This window comes from Rattus norvegicus, chromosome 9 (genome assembly GCF_021556685.1).
Source record: "Rattus norvegicus strain SHRSP/BbbUtx chromosome 9, alternate assembly SHRSP_T2T, whole genome shotgun sequence".
Lineage (NCBI taxonomy): Eukaryota > Metazoa > Chordata > Mammalia > Rodentia > Muridae > Rattus > Rattus norvegicus.
The window spans coordinates 80519251-80541554 of record NC_141542.1 but is presented as its reverse complement, the minus strand read 5'-3'; the positions used below and the strand labels follow the sequence as shown (position 1 = coordinate 80541554).

The window sequence follows — 22304 nt, the reverse complement described above, 5'->3', positions numbered from 1 at the left end:
ATCCTCCCCCATTACTGCCCTCCCCCCAGCAATCACGTTCACTGGGGGTTCAGTCTTGGCAGGACCCAGGGCTTCCCCTTCCACTGGTGCTCTTACTAGGATATTCATTGCTACCTATGAGGTTGGAGCCCAGGGTCAGTCCATGCATAGTCTTTGGGTAGTGGCTTAGTCCCTGGAAGCTCTGGTTGCTTGGCATTGTTGTTCATATGGGGTCTCAAGCCCCTTCAAGCTCTTCCAATCCTTTCTCTGATTCCTTCCTGGTCCCGTTCTCAGTTCAGTGGTTTGCTGCTGGCATTCGCCTATATATTTGCTGTATTCTGGATGTGTCTCTCAGGAGAGATCTATATCCGGTTCCTGTCAGGCTGCACTTCTTTACTTCATCCATCTTGTCTAATTGGGTGGCTGTATATGTATGGGCCACATGTGGGGCAGGCTCTGAATGGGCGTTCCTTCAGCCTCTGTTCTAAACTTTGCCTCCCTATTCCCTGCCAAGTGTATTCTTGTTCCCCTTTTAAAGGAGTGAAGCATTCGCATTTTGGTAAACCAAAATGGGGGAATGTTGGTGTTCTGCCTACTCCACCCCCACAGCTACCTGGGAATGGACAGGTATGCTCCGCCCCACAGTTGCCTGGCAACAGCCAGCTGTGCCTGACACTATAAAAGGGGCTGCTTGCCCCCTCCTCTCTCTCTTGCTCTTTCTTCTTCACTTCCCTGCTCTCTTCCCCTCTGTCCCTGTCCCTTCTCTCCCCATCTCCCCACCCTTCCCTCCACATGCTCATGACCAGCCTTTCCTCTCCTCTTCTCTTATTAAACCTTCACATGGAACCATGTTGGCTTGGTGCGCTTTATCCGGGCTGAGCCGAGATTTAAACAGTAACAATCATACATTCAAAATAATAAGTAGAACACAGAACCTCATCACCTAGGTTCTAATTAGGTTCCAAGCACAGTGGGATTCTCTGCACCCATAGAGTAATAATACTCAAAATTGAGCATGTTCCTGCTGAGCTGTCTCATCTCCAAAGCTAAACAGTGAAGTTCAAGACCATGACAGTCAACACCAAGTAAAGTGATTTAGGTGAGGACCCCAATCTTTATGCATGTCTCACGATGTACTTTGCCCCACCCTTTAACTCTTGACTCAGACAAGGGACTTCCTTTAGCCAGTGGTATTGTGGCTAGGTTTCTATTGCTGTAATAATACACATGACCCTAAGCAACTTGAGGAGGAAAGGGTTTATTTCTCTCATATTTCTGGATCATAGTTCATCACTGAAGGAAGACAGAAACTCAGGGCAGGAATTTGGGGGCAAGAACTGGAGCAGAGAGGCCATGTAGGAGCACTGTTTACTGGCTTGCTCAGTTTGTTTTCTTATACACCCCAAGACCACATGGCCCAGGGCAGCACCGCTCACAATGTGCTGGGCCTTCCCACCTTAATCATTCATCAAGAAAACGCCTTACAGATTTGCCTATAAATCATACAGAGACATTTTCTTGATTAAGATTTCATCTTTCCGGATGACCCTACTTTGTGTCAAGTTCACATAAAAACTAGGCAGCACAAATCGGATATTAATAAATACGATACAGGCAAAGATCTGAATAGCGCCTGTAGGTTGAGACTTGATGCCCTCCTATATGTTAGACCAAACCTGCTGGGGAGGAAAGGTCCAGACAGCATGGATATTGCCCCTCAGCCAGTCCAGCCGAGCCTGGTCAACCAGCTGCCGACCACTTAGCTCAGCTGCATCAGCAGGCAGCACCAAGATCAGCAGAATTTTCTCACTGGTGTACAGGTGCATGCTCCACTGAGTTTTAGAAGGGTTTAGTTTATAGCTTTCTAGTTGTTAATAGCTAAGTAATACAACGGTCTTATAGAGCAATAAAAATTAATTACCAGCAAAACAAATGTTTAAAATGCTAGCACGACTCTTTATTAGAATATAGAGCATTTTTAGTTCCGGGGTTTGGTTGCTGTGCAACACACACCTTCACCCCAACCACATCCCCATCACTGGGGCTAAGCAGGCCAGAGTAGGACATACTTAAAGGAGACATGTGAAGAAGTAAAGCATGGCTGCTGCCGAGATAGTGAGTGCCCCCTTTGGGCCAGTAATTCTCATACACATCATCAAGGGGTAAGAAAATGGTTTCCCTGTCTCCTCATATATGCACTAGATCAGAGCAAACCCATGGGTACCATTGTCCACCAGCTCAAATGTGTATGAGAAGAGAAGGGGATCCCAATGCCTCCATCCCAGTCTTTTGAGGATCCTGACAGCATCTATAAATGAAAACGGGAAGATAAGTGTAGAAATCAGACTTTGAAAGGTGGGGTTCCATTGCCATCAAATAAAGGCTTCCCTGTAAAATGCAGGAGCTGTCCCTGATTAGGACCACTCCGTCCTTGGTAAACAGCTCCTATGGAAACTGCCTTTTATTGGGTCCTTGCTCTTCCTTGTGCCTGGAACATAGCAGAGACTTGGTTAAAGTTTCTCAGTTGATCAAAAAATGAGGCGACATCAAATTGCAAGGCAGAATCGAATGGACCAATTCTCACAAAGGAATTAAAAAAACAAACAGGCAAATGAATCACAGGACAATTATGACACAAATATTAGCTAGGTGGGCCCCAGGAGCTAAGGGTGGGGTTGTGGGTACGGGAGTAGTTTGGGGATTAGAAGACGGGTGCTAGGGTATACTTTAGATTTGGAGAAGGAGCATGCACTGTCAGCTGAAATCTCTCTTTGACTGTTTCCCCAGGCTTACTCTGATCTGTTTTCCTGGCAGGTGGGTCCTCTGGGACTGCCACCAACTGACCAAGGCTCAAAGGACAACCCCCCTCCTGTTAACTCCTGTGCCTTCTGACTTGCCAGCTCTTTTAAACTCAAGCCAGGGAAAATTCTGGTTTGAGCCAGCATCTCATTGTTTTTCCTTTGCACTCACGCCGTATCCCCAGAGAGTACAATACTGAATCACACAGACTTCCTTTTATCCTTGGTCATTTTGATTCATACAGCTCTCTGTGGGTCCTAGGAACTCCTACTCATTGGCCCAGCTCACCTTCTAAACTTCATTGATTTCTTCTGTGCCTTGGATACCATTAAAGAAGAAGAAGGAGAAGAAAAAGTATTCTTACATAAAATATCTGCACCCGATCCAACTCTATAATTGGTTCCATGCTTTGCTTTCAGGGCTCTTGCCGCCTTCTGTCCAACTTGAATCTGTAGGTGGGAAATGCCGAGAGAGCTGGTGTTAAAAATAAATCCGACAATCCAAGAGTTTTATATTTTGTACAGATCTACCCCTGAGGTTTTAGACTATCTCTCTAACCACCCGTTGGGCATTAGTATCCAGGTAGGCTGTTGGTAGCCCACACTAACCACGCCCACACTTCTTTTCATTCTGTCTTCCACCAGCAAGACTGTTCCAACTTCCTTGTTTCTGGTCCTGCATATTACTACAGCACATGTGTAAAGTCCTGTGGATTTCTTTAGCTTCTCCCCCCCCCAAAGTCACCAATGTGGCTTTCCATTGCGTTACTCCATCTCAGAATCATTACCCCAAAATTAGCCTGTTGCGTCTTCTAATACATTTCTTTTCCTCCCATCAATCTTTATCCGAGTTGACCCCACGTGGCTTCCGGATGCACATATCTATGTTCTTGATCCTGCTGAAAAGCGTTCAGTAACTGCTCTCTGCCCACTGAATTAAACACAGACTGCCTAGCCTAGATTTTGAGATCCTCTACAATATGTTCCTAATCTATCATTCTAATAATGCCCCCTATACACTTACCCCAATTGTAGTCAAACTCCCTTAATGTCCCTTAGCTTCTCCTTTTCTAGAATGTTACATCTACCTAGAACCCCTACCTATCAGAATTTACCCAACTTTGAGGGACCACTTTCTCAAACATCAGCTTCTCTGTGCATCTTTTTCTGATCTCCCCGCTGGCTTCTCTTTCTTCCCATGTTGTCTCTTTCTCATCTCTTAGTTCATAGTCTTTTGTGGTTTCACACACTCGCTTTTTCTTACAGATCTTTGATACATCTCTCTACTTCCGTGTCTCCCGATTCTTCAAGAAATTCCTCAGAACTAGACAATCTGTTAAGTGTCAGCCTTCCTTTCTACAGATTCTTTCCCAAGATCAGTCACTACTAAAGCTTATCACTTATCAGACTTCTGCTACGTTCTCTTCCTGACCTCCTGATAAAACTTTCACATATGACTGTTGACAGACCTTCTAAGTATTTCTGATTCCAGACATCCCAACATGATAGCCAATCCTCTAAATGCTTAGATTCTACACAGACACCACCGAAACCCCTTGTCACTCCTGCCCACACTGTGACGTTCAGAGGTGTTGGTCCCAGTCAACCAGGCTGCACTTAGAGGTGTATCAGTTCCCCCAATTCTCACTGACAGTAATGGCCCAGTTTTAGACACTCTTTCTTCTTTCCTTTTATGTAATTCATGGATGAATGCTAAAATGTGATGGAGTGGTGCTTAGGTAGGACTAGGAGGAGATCAGAGAAATTTCAAAGGAAGGATTAAGTAGTCATAGTAGTGAAGGGTAGCAGCATCTTTTAGGTAATTGGGATATTCTGTTTGTGACACACACACACACACTCACACAGAGAGACTCACACACTTATACACATACCCATACACTCATATACACACACACGCACACACACTCATTCATACATAGATACACACATACTCACATTCACACAAACACAAACTCACACATACTCATACAGACACACACACACACACACACACACACACACACACACACACTTCTCACTTCTCTCCCCTCTCTGCTGGAAGTTCTATCTCTGCCCACTACCTATTCTTTCTCTTTTCATCTAAAACAATTCTGAGTTTGTCTTAGTTCCTGGGGTTGTCTGGTCCAGAACAGAGAAATAGGGTAGAAAAAGATAAGGAAATGTTAAGAATAAAGTGGTCACATCATTCAGTTCTAGTAAGAAAATGAGAGTGGGCCAGAGAAAGGACACAGGGAGCTGCTGTGTGCCATCAGCGAAACAGAGCAGTTCTGGGGCCAGTGGACAGTGATTCACCAACTACACTCATGTGTGAAAGTCCTCTGGCAAGGAAATGAATTGTCCCTAATCATCTTAACTCACACGTACCCCTCTGCCTCTCTGAATGAAAGTCCATGCCAGCTGGTCTGAGAGAACCCTTATCTCTATTTGTGTCACATGGATCAGCCCCAGGCCATATTTTTTAATCCAAATTATTCCTTGATTGTGCATGTGTATGTATGGGGGGTTATTTGTTTTGTTTTGGTTTTTATTTCTGAAGCTCACCCAAAACAACTACTCCATGGCCAGCCTGTATTATTCTCTGTAGTTCATTTTCTTCACATCTTAGAGGTGAGAGAGCAAACTCATTTTCCCTACTTTGTTGACAAAAGAATCTTTTAACTATTCATTATTATTATGAGGAAGAAAAGAGAGAATCATGATCTCAGCCTACAGACAGATTTGATCTTTTCTGAGAAGATGACATGGAGATTCCATAGATTTCTTTTTGCTGTTTTATTTAATTTCTGTTTTGTTTTTGGTTTGGAGTTTGGGTTTTTTTGTTTTGCTTTGTTTTGTTTTAATTTTTGAGGTAGGGTCCCACTGTATAACTCTAGTTGGCTTTGGACTTGCTTTGTAAACCAAGCTGACCTTAAACTCACGGAGATCCACCTGCCCTTGCCCCACATCAGGCCAAACACTTCTTAGATTTACTTTATCTCAGGGCAGAATTCCTGAGTAGACTTTTCTCCTGAACTACACTGCGTGACCATATAGAGCTGTTATCTGTGACCATCTTTTCTACTTAAAGGTGTTTCCTCGTAAAAATGATAAAACCTCCTTTCCAGTGGAACATGATATATTGCTAAAGCTCTCTAGCCTGCTAAGCAGCTCTCATGCTGGGCTGTAAGGACATATTTACAAGCAGATGTACAGATGCTTTGGTTAAAGGCTCTGACATGTGAAGAATAAACTGCTTGAGACAGAGTACAGAGGCTGATATGCAGAGTTCAAATGTAAATAATAGCTCTAGCATAGAAAACATTAAAATTATGATAGTTCTGATAGGTGTTAAGTGAATTTTAGAAAAATTACACACACACACACACACACACACACACACACACACACACAGTTGTGCACAGTGCTATAGTTTTTCCCTAAGAACCTGAAAATGCTTCCAGGATTCAATAAGGTTGACACATAGTGCAAATTTTTCATACTTCCTATCAAAGTCTGAAGATGAATAGCTATGCTTACTCTCTAGCACGCAAGGCTGCAAAAGACACAGAAAAGTTAACTGGTTCCTATGTATGCTACATATGGAAACAATGGTTTATCAATATTTTCATTTTAGGATTACTCTCCAGTAGTTCCTGTTCCAAGTCTCTCCCTGTGGCCACAGGGCTCAGACAAGAAATGAAATCAGTGACAAGAGACACTATGACATTTGAATAGAGATCATATAATATCTCTATTCCTGAACCAAAAGGACTGACTTCCCATGAAAACATACTGAGGTAGTGTATTGAAAATGATAACCTTCCATGAAGATCTTTCTGTTGGTTAAAGACACCTTTCCGCTGAAGATCTACAATGTCTCTGGCCACCCATCTGACTTTGAAACAATTATCTCAAAGAGAAAAGAAATCTATAGTCACAATCATAGAAACTGGGGAATGGGTCTAGGTCTGAGCTTCATAACTAATACATGTATTTCTGCAAATTTCTCTATCAAAGGAAAAAGCGCCAGGGATTTTAAATGAGGGTAAATTAGCCCATGGTTGGCTGGAGATGCAAATTGATTAATGGTTTCAAAAAGTGAAAAACCCTTTCTAAGCAGAGGGGTTTTGTGAGGATGATGAATACAAGTGCTCAGGGCATGCAGAGGACCAACCCAGAGTGATTGGTCTCCACCACCTTCTCCCTGCAGCGATCCGGGACATGTAGCTTGCTCAAGCTTTCTTTATATATTCCCAAAAGGAGTTTAATATGTCATCCCAAGAGTCAAGCGAGATAATGACTTTAAAATCCCTTTGTAAATTGTAATAATCTAAGCAAATTTTAGTTACTCGTACATATTTCAAAAATGATCGTAGAGTACAAAGCTTGTAACTATGGAAGGAAAAAGTGGCCTTAAGAAAGATATTTGAGTATTGGGGGATATTTCATTTCTGGGGAAGGCTCCCTTCAGCAAAGGCCTTTAGTGGGTTATCACTCCCTTCTGCCTGTACATGATGGGTGATGCTCCAGTGGGAAAAGGACAGGAGGCATAAAGTAACCAAGAGAGATCGCCTGGTCTCTGGGATATCAACGACAGGGTAAGACTTGCTCTCATCTACCCTGTCATCTACACACAAAGAGGAACTTCTTTTAAAAAATCAATTTTTTTAATTTTAAATAAGCATTGGCAAAACTATGAAAAAGTGTAAGCTTGTGAACTATAGATAGATGTTTTAAATTGTATAACCAAAACGAAAAGCAGTAGATCAAATAAAAAACTATTAAAAGTGGAATTACCACATAGGCCAGAGACCAAACATCTAGATATGTCCAAAGGAAGCGAAATGGAGTCTTGGAGTGAGGTCTGCCTGGCCATATTCTTAGCTGCATTATTAACAATTCATGAAAGGTAAAATAAACCCAAATGTCCAATGATGGCAAAGAAACAAAACATGATTTATACATACACTGGAATATTAATTGCTCTTTAAAAGGAAAGAAATCCTGATCTGGGGCAACAGTTTGGCCATTAAAGGCGAAGACTCACAACCAAAAGACAAGAGAAGAAACTGTAACACACCCTCCAAGAGTTGCACGCAGGATATTATGCTTCACTGAATAAGTAATCCATCGATATGAGGTATCTAGACACCCCATAGGTACAGCAAGAAAACTGGGGTTTGCCACAGCTGAGCAGAGAGGAAAATGGGAGATGTCATGTGATGGGTGCCATGTATGCTCAGTGAGTCAGTTCTGGGGGTTGGGTCACAACACTGAATATTCTGAACTATACACCTAAAAATGGTTGCTATTCTTTGTTTATGCTAAGTGTATTTTGCCACAATTAAAAAGACTCAGTTAAAAAATAATGATAGTAAACATTACAACAATTCTGCCTTTGCCTTCTGTGTGATTTGTGACTATTGTCTGAGGATTCACAGAAGGGCAAAGAGCCCAGCTCTTTCCAGCAAGTCTGCCCACCAGAGCTTTGGGCAAGCACAGCTCCAGAGAAGGACCTGGAAAAAAAAAACACAACACAAGCTCCCTGCCCTGGCTTGTATTTCCCTGGCACTTCCTCTTCCAAATACTCCTGGGCAAAGGCTGCAAGAGTCTAGAAGAAAACAGAGCATTGTGTTTAGCAGAACGAAGAGCAGATATTGTTTAGCCATGTTATTTTAGATGTGCCTCGTTCCGCTAACACCCGGCAAGTTCTTAAGCATGGTTCAAAAGCTGTAATAGCTGAATGGAGCTTCAAGGGGACGTGCAGAAAGGAGAGCGCATTCCTGCAGAGTATTAACATAAGCATCTCATTTATAGTATAGCCGAACACCTAAGATGTCGCCCAACTTGACACTTCATGAAACAGGTAGTTAATTAACGTAGGTAAAGCAGCACTTAACCTAGAGTCTTCCTGGCAGGCATCTGGCAAGGAACAAAAAGCAAGAAAAAGAAAATAAGGATTGGGAGGTGGGAGGGAGATGGAAAACAGAGCCAGAATCTCTTGGAAATGACAATTAACCACGGCAGGCAGTGGCCCTGTGGAGGTGTGTCCAGAGGCCTTGGCACTGTGGAGTCACTAGTTCTTCGTAGTTATGTGGTTTATTTTTGGTGTGGCCATATGGTGTGAGAATGAGTTGCCCATAAGAGCCCATGATCAGGAAGCACAGGATGTCTTTTTTTCCCCCTTGCTTTCTGTAAGGCTTGAGAAGGAGTGAGTTCTGGTTCCAACATTGGTTCTATCCCACAGAATGTTACATCTTGGCAGTTTATGGGTGTGCTGATATCTGGGAAATACAGGAGGCCTTGGAAAAAATTTCATGATCTCAGTTTACAAATGAGCCAGGGTGAGTAGCAAACCTTGGTACTCACGGTAGTCAGACTTGGCCTTGGCTGTCAAGTCACTCCTGTAAGTTAGTCAACTGCATGGCCAACCAAGGACAAGCCCGAGTCCCATCAGAGCTATTTTGAAAGGACCCAGATAGTCTGTCCATGTTAGTCCCCTATGTGCTATGTCAGTGCCCCTCCTATGTACATCACATTTAACATGCATAATGGACTTTGGATAAGGTTGGATTGTGTGGCTAATGTTCAAAATAAAGTGAAAGTAAAAAAAAAAAAAAAAGAAACAGAAAGATGAGGCATTTACTTTTCAAGATCACCAAGCAATAGAGACTGCAGCTCAACCTTTGCCATATGGTGAGTATCAGTGTTCTTACTGCTAATTCTTCATTTGCTTCCAATGCTTCGAGCATATCAAGATTTGGAAACGCAGAAATGACTGAAGGAGAAGAAAATGTTTATTCTGCTTGCTGTCTGCCTCCTGCTGTAAAAAACAAATCCAAAGACAGCATTCTGGCTTTAATCTTCTTGATGGTGAGCTATATATTTTAAAACCAAGTGATGGCTTAAAACATATTCTGACTACTTGTGCTGTCTACTTTTATGTCAACTTGACACAAGCTAAAGTCATCTGAGAGGAGGGCACCTCCATTAAGGAAATGCCTCCGTAAGATCAGGCTGTAGGCAAGACTGCAGAGCATTTTCTTAATTAGTGACTGATGGGGGAGGGTCTAACCCATTGTAGGTGTTACTATCCCTTGGCTTGTGGTTTTGGATTCTATAAGAAAGCAGGCTGAGCAAGCCATGAGGAGCAAGCCAGTAAGCGTACTCCTCCATGGCTTCTGTGTCAGCTCCTGCCTCCAGGTAGCAGCCCAGCTTGAGTTCCTGTCCAGACTTTCTTCTATGATGAACACTGGTGTAAAGTATAAACCTTTCTCTCCCCAACTTGGTTTTCGGCGATGCTGTATTGCCAGCCTGTCCCGACCTGCCAGCTTCCAGTAATGATACAGAGACGTCCATTTATTGATAAAGGTCTTATGGCTTAGGCTTGTTCCCTACTAGCTCGGATAACCTAGTAACCCATTTATACTAATTCGTCTTTGTCATATGGCCTGTTGTCTCTAATTCAGTCCCCATACATCTGACTTCCTCCATGTCTGACCTGGAACTGGTTCTTTCCCAGAGTTCCTATCTCTACCCTGGTGCTCTGCCTTTCCTTTCCTGCCCAGTTCTAGGCCATCATCTCTTTATTGATCCAAGCAGAAGGGGATGGAGAATAACGTTATGAAACACTGAGACAGGTGATACTTCATAAAAATTACAATACCAAAGTCTGGCCCGTACTCAATTCTCTGCCAGCACAGAAACCAACCTTTGACTAATACAAAGACAACCTTACATGGTGTATAAAAACATCATCCATTAATGGTGTCTCATCTCAGCAATAGAAACCCTACCTGAGACACTAGCTAGGTCTACTCTGTTCTTGCTTAGCCAGTCTCATTTGAAAAGAGTCCTGCCTTTGAGTACTAGGTGATACCATTTCTTTAAAGGAAATTAAAGCAAGCAGAATGCCCAAGAAGTTGTATAGATTTTCCAAAAATGGTGATGTTTAGTAAGCCACAGTGCTGCTCAGCCCATTTTTGCTATTGTTGTTGTTGTTGATGGTGGTGGTGGTGGTGATGATGATGATGATGATGATAATTACTTTGTCTGATAAGCACATATTTGGCCTACCAGGAGACACTGAAATATCAATTGAGATCTGTTCCAAAGCATGTGTCACTATGATGGGATGGTCCTGAATCAGAGGAGCCATGGGGTGTTGACATGCAAAGGCTTCATAAATCAGTGTCAATAATGACAGGTAGTCCTTGAACATAGAAAACACTTCCTCGAATTATTTAAAAAAAAAACAAAAACAACAACAGCAACAAAAAACTGTTGCCTTTATCATTGTAAAATTTGTGCATATATGAATTTTAGTTTTGCAGAGAGGCCAGCAACATCCAACGTTAGGAACAGCAATGCAAACCACTGTGAACAGGTGTGTAAGCCATCCGATGAAAACCAGCGCAGTCTCTCAGTCCATGGCAGATAAGTGGGGTCTAAGTAAGGGATCTTACTCATGGCAGCATTGGGTACTGTTTAGAATTGAGTTGTATAGGATGAAACGAAAACAGCTTGATAAATGGAGAAGACCATTTCAAGTGTATTAGAGATGATTTTTTGGTTTTCGTTGCTGTTGTTTTGCTTTTTGTTTGATTTTTGCACAGTTTTCGAAAGAAGATTGCTGAGTAGAAGTAAGGATAAAGGCAAGTGTCACCCGGAATTAAGGGGCCTCAATTCATAGACAGGGCCACAATGGCTCTTCTAGAGAAGAGACCCAAAGACGGAGCTTCGAGGAGGGGTGGAAGAGGGAAAGAGGGGTGCTTTCTAGAAAGGCAGAACTCTGGTGAGTGACAGAAGGGTGTTCTCTAGAAAACGGACTCTCATTTGGGGAGCAATGGGATTTATAAATATTGTATGGAAAGTACTTTCTGCTATTTACTACATTAGAAGCCTGGGGCATTTAACCTTCTGAGTGATCATATAGAAAGGCACAGTCTGGTTTAGTATTTAGATGTCATTTGTTTCTCTTCATGTGTCTCAAAGAGCTCTGAGGTAGATGTAGGTCAGTATATCAGATGCATATTAATATAATGATAATCAGGTAATATGCAAGCCATACCCTCTAAGAAGATGGCGGAAGTAAGACCAAATGGAAGAGGAAAAACCATAGATAATACCCACACTAGGCTCCAACTCTCAGGAGGTGTGAGGCTTCCACATCCTAAAATCAACTTTGATGAAAAAGCTATCAAATGGGGTTTCTTTCTTTATATGGCTAGAAAATATTTCCATAGCTAGAATGGCTGATAACAGAGGAATGAATCAGTACGCAAACATAAATAGCCCTGCCCCCCAGGCAGTGTCCATGCTGTTGTCCAAGTGTAGATCTAACCATCGGCATTTAGCACATGAAGTCTAGTTCCTTAAGGAGTCTGCCGATCCTTGCACTGTCTTTATCATTCTGTAGAATCTGGAAATTAGAGAAATGCCTGGAGTGATTCTAGGAAGAAATCTTTCTCTTCTCATTTTCTGTGAATTTCAACTTGACTATAGGAGCCATCAGGTTCTCCTTAAGGGTCATGGACTTTTGAATAGCAGCTCTCAAATTTGATATAAAGAGTGTCATCTGACACTGTTATCTGACAAATCTGTTAAAGCACCCATCCACCAGAGTGTGGTGGCTCACCGTAATTCTAGCACTCTGGACACAAAACAAGGCAAAAAGACCTCAAGTTCTTGAACTACATTAGTTCGGGACTAGCCTGGGCTTAGTGGTAAGACTGTTTCAAAACAACAATAAAACACTGATTTTTAAGCTGTATCTGTCCTTGTCCCTTGGCCTCTTGAAAGTTTATAATTCACTAGGAGAGATGGAGCTAATCTGAATTTCTCCCAGTTGGCATTTCTGCTATTGGCCTAGGAATGACTCTTCCCAGGTTACTTTTTATATTTGTGTTTCCAAAAAGACTAACCAAAATGTTTTATTTTAAAGTTGTCTTATTCCCCAAAGGGAGAAGGAGAGGGGAGAGTATCTTCCATATGGGAAATCTCTTGTCCCACACAAGAGGTACATGGGTGGTCATTTCTATGCTCCCACAGTAGATGGGAAGCTAGGTGAAATATTTCTCAATGTTCAAAATTTTTCCTAATACTATTTGACAAGATTCAATATTATCTCTGACCTCCAGTTTACATAGTCTTCTATATTTAGGTAAGTTTACCTTCCAATAAAAAATGATTTCTGATGCAGTAGAATCAAGTCAGGATAGTCAGTTTTTGGCAAGGCTCACTAATTCCATTTCACTTGAAGTGGGGCTAATTGAATACCGTTCCAGTTAACGGGAAAGAAGTATGTTTCTGAAGAGCCCAGAGTGGACAGGTACTCAATGGCACGATTTAGCATTAGGAGGCAAGTAAAGACACTTCCCTCTTTCAGAAACCACTGGCAGAAAGCGGGGGCAATCCATCTGCTGGCATGAATTCCACAGTCTATCCAAATAGTCTTCTTGGAATTGCTGGAAGTTAAGCTGATCTAGAGGGGAAATTCAGGATCCATAACCCAATGATCGCTAGTATTAGCCACCATGCAAAGCCACTAGGTTTTTATTCTCTAGAGTGCCCTTTCTTACTTCCCTCTGTGTTTCACAGATGGTGGCAAGGATACTGGTGATCCTTTCCTCTGCTACCCTCTTCTCCTGCCCATGGCCTTGATAACTGTCCCCAGGACGGTGCAACTGATTCTCCAGCACATCCACTCAAAGCATCATTTCCCCCTGTATCGTAAATTAATTCATGGTTGCAAATAAAAGCAAAGTATACGGTGGCTCTCAAACTTTATTGCACATAGAATCACCTGACAGCTCTGGGTGTGGTGGCATATGCCTCGAATCCCAACACTCTGCAGAAAGACAGAGGCAAGGTACCTCAAGTTTAAGTCAACTGTCCCATAAACTACAATGCATGAATGCATACATAACATGGCTTCAGGCTTTATACACATAGCTCACCCAGAGAGGCAAAGCATATCAGCTGTGATGAGTTCAAGAATCAAAAGTATTTCACAGTGGGTCAACCCTTCGTTTAAACCTCCCCAAACCATGACTGATGAAAGTCCACCCCTCTGTGCAATGCTTGTTGAATTCCCAGGCTATTCCTCTAACCCGCAGGCATCTGTCTTTTCCCCTCCTTGCCCATTCGTTATTCCTGACATTAAGTCTTCCTCCAGGAAGCAATCTGCTCTCTCCCTAGAGGTGTGTGGAATTACACTGCCAATCGTGTGTTCTCTTTAGTGGAGAAGGGGCTCTGAACAGACCCAGGCTGTAACATTTATACCTGCCTTGGGTTTGTTAATAGCCTAGACCAGGCTACTTGTCAAAGTCTTGGAAAGAGAGCTGTTGAAGGCTCCTTCCCTACACATAAGACTCTTACGAGCTGAGGCAAAAGCATGGCTGGGGTTGTCATATTCAAGGGACTTTCTTTTCATAGCTTCCCCTGCCTCCCAAGGCTTACAGGAGAATTCCTAACACCCTCTTACCCCTAATTTTCTTCTAAAATTACCCATTTTATGATCATATGTGGGTTAATTGGGTGATTATATTTAGTACCCCTTTGTTATGTTTTCATTTTTTACTTATCCTTGCCCTGGGCAAAGGAAGTTGAAGCATCTCCGCTGACTCAGCTTAGAGTTTGAGTGCCGATCAAAACACAGGTCGACTGGTGCCAGCTCCTTAACAACACCAATCAGTCCATCTCTCAGGTAACTCTGAGGCAGTGATTTTGGTTCTTGTAAATGAGCCTGGCTACCACATCCCCCAAGCCTGTGCCTGTGCCTGAAGGGTTGGGTTCTGCAACCTTGACTAGGGCAGCAGTATGGGAATGAGGAAAAGACAGACCCTTGCATAGCAAAGCCAGGATCAGGCCTCTAATCACTGCAACCTAGAGCCTCAGCCTGATATAGCCTAGCAGGAAGGGTTGAGTAAGCTCTGTAGGAGATCTTTGTAGGTGAGCAATCTCAGGCTGTAAACATCTGGAGGAAGCTGCATTTGGGAGTCTTTGCATACACTCATCAATCCTTCATAAATATCCCTGAGGAAAGCTGTGCATCAAGAGGGATCTCTGGAGTTTGGCCCATAGAGATATGATCTTGGACAATTGTTCCATGGATTGGAGGCCTTGGAATCCTCAACATGGCCATGCCCGTGTCAAAATATACAGGCTTCACTCACTCATGAACTCCACATGGCTACACACAGTCATAGAGGGCCACGGAATAATAATGCTAGCTTTTGAAGAGGCTGGCTCATGCTGTATAGTCTTAAATAACACCACAGTAACCTGGAACTTGTTGGCAAGATAAGTAGACCTCAGAATTATTAAGATTAGACCAGTTAAACCCAGATGGCTGGGCACTCTCCATGCCTCCAGAGTTTCTGATATCAGAGATGCAGTGAGACCTGAGGATGTGCATTTGTAGCAAGATCCCAGATGCTAATGATGGTGAGGGACTAAGGACCACCCTTTGAAGACCTTTGTTTTGTCAAGTATAGTGGTACAGGCATATATTCTGAGCTATTTGTAAGAATCTGCCTTGCCTAAAAAATAATCAAAAGGGATGAGGATGTAGCTCAGTAGTAGACAACTTGCTTAGTGTGCCCAGATTATAGTTCATCGCCTGTATGACAGAAAGGGGGATAGGAAGATGGGAGGAGATGAAAAAAAGGCCACTGTTTTAGTGCAGTGGACTTCAACTCTGACCATGTCGTAGGCTGACATCAGAGCTTGTCCTGTCTTAGAACAATCAGGCCACTGTGTCAGGGGAGGACTGACACAGCAGGGTTAGTTGACTAGACTCCACAGGTGATTCTAATGTCCAGTCAGAATAGACACTCCCTGGTCCAGACTTGAAAGCTTAGAAATCCTGGCCCTGTGGAAGAGTGACAGACCCCAGACACTTTTGTTTTTAACCACATGCAAAGGGTAGGAGGATTGGGGCCTAATTACCTCTTTGGTTATGCAATTGTCTTGTTATGTGACCTTGACCTTGTATAAATCACCTTACTCCTCCTGTGAGGTTTTTTTTCCCCCTCTATGATAAAGCCAAAGAATAATAAACAAAGGTTTTCTGTTTTTAAAACATGAGGCAGGGGCAGGGGCAGGGGCAGGGGCAGGGGCAGGGGCAGGGGCAGGGGCAGGGGCAGGGGCAGGGGCAGGGGCAGGGGAGGGGCAGGGGCAGGGGCAGGGGCAGGGGAGGGGCAGGGGCAGGGGCAGGGGAGGGGCAGGGGCAGGGGCAGGGGCAGGGGCAGGGGCAGGGGCAGGGGCAGGGGCAGGGGCAGGGGCAGGGGCAGGGGCAGGGGCAGGGGGTTGTCATTTTAAAACAAAACATTTGAGCTAACAAGATGTTTCTGTGGGAAAAGACAGTTGCTTCCAACCCTGACAACTGGAGTTTGATCTCCAGCGCTTACATAGTGGAAGAAGAGAACCAACTCCTGCAAGTCATAATCTGACCTCTACAAATACATCCAGACATAAGTAAAATGGAAGGAAGGGAGGGAGAGAGGTGGGGAACAGGAGAGTGAAGGCAGGAGAGGAGAGGAGAGGAGAGGAGAGGAGAGGAGAGGAGAGGAGAGGAGAAAAGAAAAGAAGAGAAAAATGATCACTATCATCACCAAAAAACAGAAGAGATGAAAAGTAAGCTGCTTCTAATGCTCCTTACTGAGGTAATCCACTAGTGGGTTCCTTCTGTGTTTGAGTCCTATCTTGCCTCAGAACCTTTTATGAAGAAGGCATGTACAAAAGCCTAATTTAGAGTAGAAAAGGCAAAGACTTGTACACTGAGTTTTTAATTCTTCCCACAGCTCTGACAGAGCCTCTGAGTTCTGTGCAGTCTGCTGGGGCAGATTCTGCCAGTTCAGTGAGGCTCGGCCTCTGCACTCTCCTTCAGGTAGTGCATGGGCCAGGTCTCATAGGTCATTCTCAGGAAATGCTGTGTCAGCACTTCTGCATACTTCTCGCTGACCTGGCGCATCCACTGATAGATCTAAAACAACCCAAAGGACTGGGCTGTCACTATGTGGATTGCTTGATTGCCCCCAATTGAGATAACTATTTTTTTTTCACTAAGACACTGAACTCTGCTCTAGACAGCGGAAGGCATTCGGCAAACAAAACAGAAAAACAAAGCCATGATTTATTGTCTCCTCCCTCCCACTTCTTTTCAAGACCTCCTGGGGTACCATTAGGACACCCCCACTGACCTTTACAAATGAGCGATTGAGAATGAACAGTTTTGATAATCTACCAGTGACACTTCAGAGACTGTGTACTGAGCATGTCCTTCAGGGCCATCGGAATTAGCCCTTGTGTGCCACACAATAAAGGCAGTGGTTTTAGGTCAGGCTTGTTTTGTGGGATCTTCTTAGCAGCCCAAGAACCCTGGTTGGACATTCTCTGTGCCCTAACAGTTCATTTGATCCCTAGTATAACAGTGTAGGGTATACAAAACCTTGCAGAAGCATGTGTAGTGCTGATAGGTCCTTAGGTCATTTGGATTTCTGTATCACAAGGAATATTGGTTCTCTTGGAGCGAGTATTCTTGAGAGTAAAATAGGGTAAGGTTTTGAGTCTGCCCCTGTAGTTCCCTTTGGCTTCTTTATCGATGATGTCATTGCCATGCACCACAAGGTGATGCAGCTGAGGTAAGTGGTCCTCACCAGAGGCTGACACATACTATTTGGACTTTCAGCTTCCCAAACTGTGAGTTAATTAAACTCCCTTTCTTTACAACGTTCACCTGCTTTGGGTATTTCATTACAATAATGAAAAGTAGATTAGCACACCAAAGCACTTGTTGTTAATGTTCTAAGATTAGACAACACCCATGTATGCCCTTCCCAGAACATGCTTACTGAAGTTTCTAAGTCAGGCACGTGATAATAATTTTGATTAAACTGAATAGACATGAATAGGTGCTGATTTAATTGTAAATCATATATATCAATCTTGGGAGGGATATTATACTGTGACCAATAACAGGTTCCACAAGAGGAACTACAGTGAAAAATGAAGACAGATTCAGGTAGCCATCAGCATCTCTCAGGCCTCAAGACACTTCAATTTCTATGTAGTAGTTGACATTGACAATCCAGAATTACAGGAAATAATAGATAACTAGAGAAAACAAGTTATTTTTAAAAACTGTGTCTGAATTGACGCACAGACTATGAAGAAAAGTTGTTAATACCTTAATAAATATTTAGCAAAAGACAATTTCAATGCCACAGCATTGTAAACATCTGTGACGGGACAGAGTAGGATGCAGATAGCCTAAGTCTCAATAAAGCGATAAACAGCAGCAGAAGAGGCAGAGGTATGCTCACTATTGCCCAATCAGTGATATTGCAGCCAACTTTTTCATCACCACATCACCACGGTGCTTTCAGAAGAACACTACTATTTCAGTTTCACAGAAGGAGGAGGGGGGAGAAGGAGGAGGAAGAGGAAGAAGAAAGAGGGGGAAGAGGAGGGGGGAGGAGGAGGGAGAAGAGAAGGGGGAGGAGGAAGGAGAAGCAGAGGGAGGAGGAAGAAGGGGAAGAGGAGGAGGGAGAAGAGAAGGGGGAGGAGGAAGGAGAAGCAGAGGGAGGAGGAAGAAGAAGGAGAAGAAGGGGAAGAGGAGGGTGAAGAGGAAGAAGAAGAAGGAGGAGGAAGAAGGAGGAGAAGGAAGAAGGAGGTGGAGGAGAAGGTGGAGGAAGAAGTAGAAAAAGAAGAAGAAGCAGCAGCTAAAAATTAAAGAGGTCTAATGGCTTCATCAAGGTCACAGGCCAACAGAGTTCAAGCCAAGCATGCTCCTACATGGAAACAGGATGTCTTCATTACTGTCTGCCACGGTGATAACAATCTTCTGACAAAAGCAAAATAAAGGAGAAAGGACTTAGTTCAGCTCACAGTTGGAAGGTGCATTCTGTTGTGACAGAGAAGTGTTGAAGGTAGGAACTTGGCATCTGGCTACATTGTGTCCAGAATCAGGAAGAAGAGGGTGATGAAAGGTTGAGCTCAGCTAGCTTCCTGTTCCATGTGTCAGGGACCTGAGTCTTCCTTTAAGGTGGAGCCTCCCACCTTAATAAACCCAATCAGGACAATCCCTCATAGGCACTCCTAGAGGCAAACCTAATCTAAATAACTCCTTACAGGTGATCTGGATCCAACTGCCAACACTAACCATTACAGCAGATCATCAGGTTTCCCCTGGCTTACAGTATCTTCAAAGCCATGGAGCCAACAGTTCTTTGAGGTTCATTTTTACAGAGGAAGGCATAAATTCTTCCTAGCATTCTGGAAAAAAATTATTCCGGAAAAATGATACTCTATCCAGAAGTGTGGAGAGTATAAATTGGTAACATCTATTTAGAAGGCAATTTGTCCATTTATATATGACTTTTAGATGTGTATCTCCTTGAATCCAACCGCTCTAGTTTTAGAAGTTTATACCTAAAAAAAAAAAAAAAAGTGTGTGGTATCTGGTATCACACAGACATACACCCAAGAGCTATTTTTTCACTACCTACTTTTGGAAGCCACTAAGCATCTCCATAGCGTTACAAATGCTTCTTTGCAAAAGGCTTTTCCCTCAGAGAGCTACTGCTGAGCCCCCAAATCCAGCAAGGAAAAAACCCTACATTTTCAGCCAAACAAAATCCCTTGAGCCTCACACTCACACAGGCACCAACCTGGTACTGCTCAAACCTGCTAAGGCTATGACAAGCCCAAAGAAGTGTTAATTATGGTCCGTGTTCACACTAGGCACACGGGGCTGCTCCTCTTCCCTTTTCTTTGTGCTATTAACTTGTCTTTTTATTTCATATTACCAGGTTCTGTAGTTTCTATGGTGGTGTTAATGGTGGAGGAGATGTTTGGAAATTCCTTCAACTTAGCATGCCTTCACCTCACAGTTTGAGCCAACGTCGTTTGTGAATATTAATATTAACAGAACGCCATCCCTGGTATATCCTAAAGCAGGCTGTGACATCCAGCAACACCATCCTTCATACTGTGTGTCCTTACTCCCCTCCCCCATGGGTGGTATCTGTCATAGGAATAGGTCTCAAGGCTCCTCTGTGGACTGACAAACTCTTGTCTGTGCTGGGGATCTGGAATGGAAAGAAAGACATGAAATAATGAAGACATCAGCACTTCCTGAAAAATAGAAGGTTGATTTTAAAGGTCACAAAGGGGCTGGAGAGATGTCTATAAGGTTAGAAGCTTGCACTGATGTCAGATAACTCAGAGATTCCTTGTAACTCCACTGCTAGATAATGTGATAACCTCTTCTGGTGTCCATGAGTTTACACACACACACACACACACACACACACACACACACACACACACATACACACACACACACACACACACACACACACACACACACACAATGAAAATAAAGTTTCAAAAGTCATAGAAGGAAGTGCACACAGGATTTGAAGTCCCAAAGCCAGTTTTGGAATAATAACTTTGTGGTTTATCTGTGGTTTACCTGCCATGATACCGTGGGGAAGTATTTAGCCACTGGGAGATGTGATTTCTTTGTATACAGAAGGAAGGCAATCATGTCAGCCTAGCAGGGAGGCTAAAATAACTCAATAAAGCATTGTAGATAAAAAGTGCGTGTAAGTTTGTAAAAGATGTAATAGCTAAGATTTATTGAGCTGAAACTTTTTACGAGACAGACACTATTCTACGTAATTTAAATCTCATTTACTCCTCTCTAAAATGTTCAGACAGATTTCTCTTTATCTCTATTTCAGAGATGAAGAAACCAGATCACTGGGAAAGTGTTACTGGACCCAAACCCTGGCAAGCTGAGACTGAAGAGACTCTAATAGTAACCACAACTATAAACGCCTGGTGAGAACCAATCCCTATGCAGCAGATGCAACCAATGACAACACATTGAGACATCACCACTCAAAGCCATGTAGGATTCATTCCTAGTGGCGTATAATCTATGAAATTTGACAGACATTTGATTTTCCATACAAACCAGTCTAGTATCAATTTTAGTGATCTAACTGTCCTCTGAGCTCCGTTAATCCGTTCCTCTATTTTCAATCCTTTGATAATAACTTTTGATCACCCAATCTGCATAATTATACCTTTTCCAGAGTATTATATAGCTGTGGTCCCACTGTACAGCCTTTTCAGATTGTTTTCTTTCACTTATTAATGTGGGTCTTGGGGTTTTTTTTCTATCATGATAGGTATTGTGACCAAGGCAAGTTTAAAAAAAAAGCATGTAATTGGGCACCTGCTTACAACATCAGAGGGCAAGGGTGAGTCCATGAGCATTATGGCATCAGGCAGGCAGGCAGGCATGGTGCTGGAGCAGTAACTAAGAGCTTACATGTCTAGACAACAAGCATGAGACAGGAAGTAAGCCGACTGGAATGATCTTTAATTTTTCTCAAACAGTTCTAACAACCAGGAAACATGCATTCACATATATGAGACTTTGGGGTCACTCTCATTCAAACCCCCACAATATGTTTATGTTTTGCTATTGGATAGTTTATGTATTTACATTTCAAATGTTCCCCCTCTCCCATCCTCTCCCTGCTTCTATGAGGATGCTCCCCCTCCCGCCCACCCACCCTTACCTCAACACCCTAGCGTTCCCCTACACTGGGGAAATGAACTTTCACAAGACCAAGGGCTTCTTTCTCCTCCTATAGATGCCAGGCAATGCCATCCTCTGCTACATACGCAGCTGGAGCCATGACTCCCCCCATGTGTACTCTCTGGGAGCTCTGGAGGTCTGGTTGGTTGATATTGTTGTTCTTCCTTCCATGTCTTTTTGCAGCTTGGAAGCTCCTTTATCATTGCTGGGTAATATTCTCTTCTCCGGCTATGCCACAGATTACCCATTCATATGTTGAAAGATACCTTGGTTGCCTTCTCTATGGCTAGTTATAAACTAAGCTGCCCAAACAGGCATGTGAATGATTTCGCGCAGTCATGTTCCTAGTTCATTTGTGTGAGAACTAAAGAGTGCAGTAGCTGAATCCTGTGCTAAGCACATGTTTTATTCCGTAAGAAATGGATTGACCGACCACTTTCCAAAACTGATCAAGACAGTTTTGCACGTCCACCAGCAGCCAATGAGTTCTGGTTGCTCCGCCCCTCCCCATGGCCTTTGCTGTTGGCCTTCCAGCTGTGGGCTGCTGCAGCAGACTGTGGCACAGATGGGAGTTTGAATTTGCAGCTTTCGGGTGATCTTTTCCTAGGTTCTTCATCTCCTTGTGTTTTCTTTGGTGTCATCTGCTTACATTATACTTATCAAGTCCTTTGATTAATGTTTGAGTTTCAAAGTTCTTTGTATATTTTGGATCATACTCTTATTTCAGATGTGCCTTTCATAAACATTTTATCTCAGTTTCTGTCAACTGGTTTTCTTGACATTTTCTTTCAAAGTGTTAGAAGTTTATACACTTACTAAATTTTGATATATCAATTTTTTTCATGGATTGAGCCTTTGCTGGTGTGTCTAAAATGTCAATGTTATACTCAGAATAATCTAAGCTTTCT

At 43.1% G+C, this 22304-nt stretch overlaps 1 protein-coding gene across 1 annotated transcript; it reads right to left on the bottom strand.

Moving 5' to 3' along the window:
• Positions 1 to 1962: 1962 nt before the first annotated feature.
• Positions 1963 to 20263, bottom strand: Cpo (carboxypeptidase O). Its single transcript, XM_087567938.1, is given in 12 exon segments — positions 1963 to 2237; positions 2240 to 2287; positions 2923 to 2924; positions 3143 to 3227; positions 8855 to 8959; positions 8961 to 9061; positions 12058 to 12138; positions 12141 to 12198; positions 13033 to 13260; positions 16651 to 16764; positions 19785 to 19870; positions 20257 to 20263. Coding segments are annotated over 12 exon segments (975 nt in total). The 3' UTR covers positions 1963 to 2177.
• Positions 20264 to 22304: the final 2041 nt, after the last annotated feature.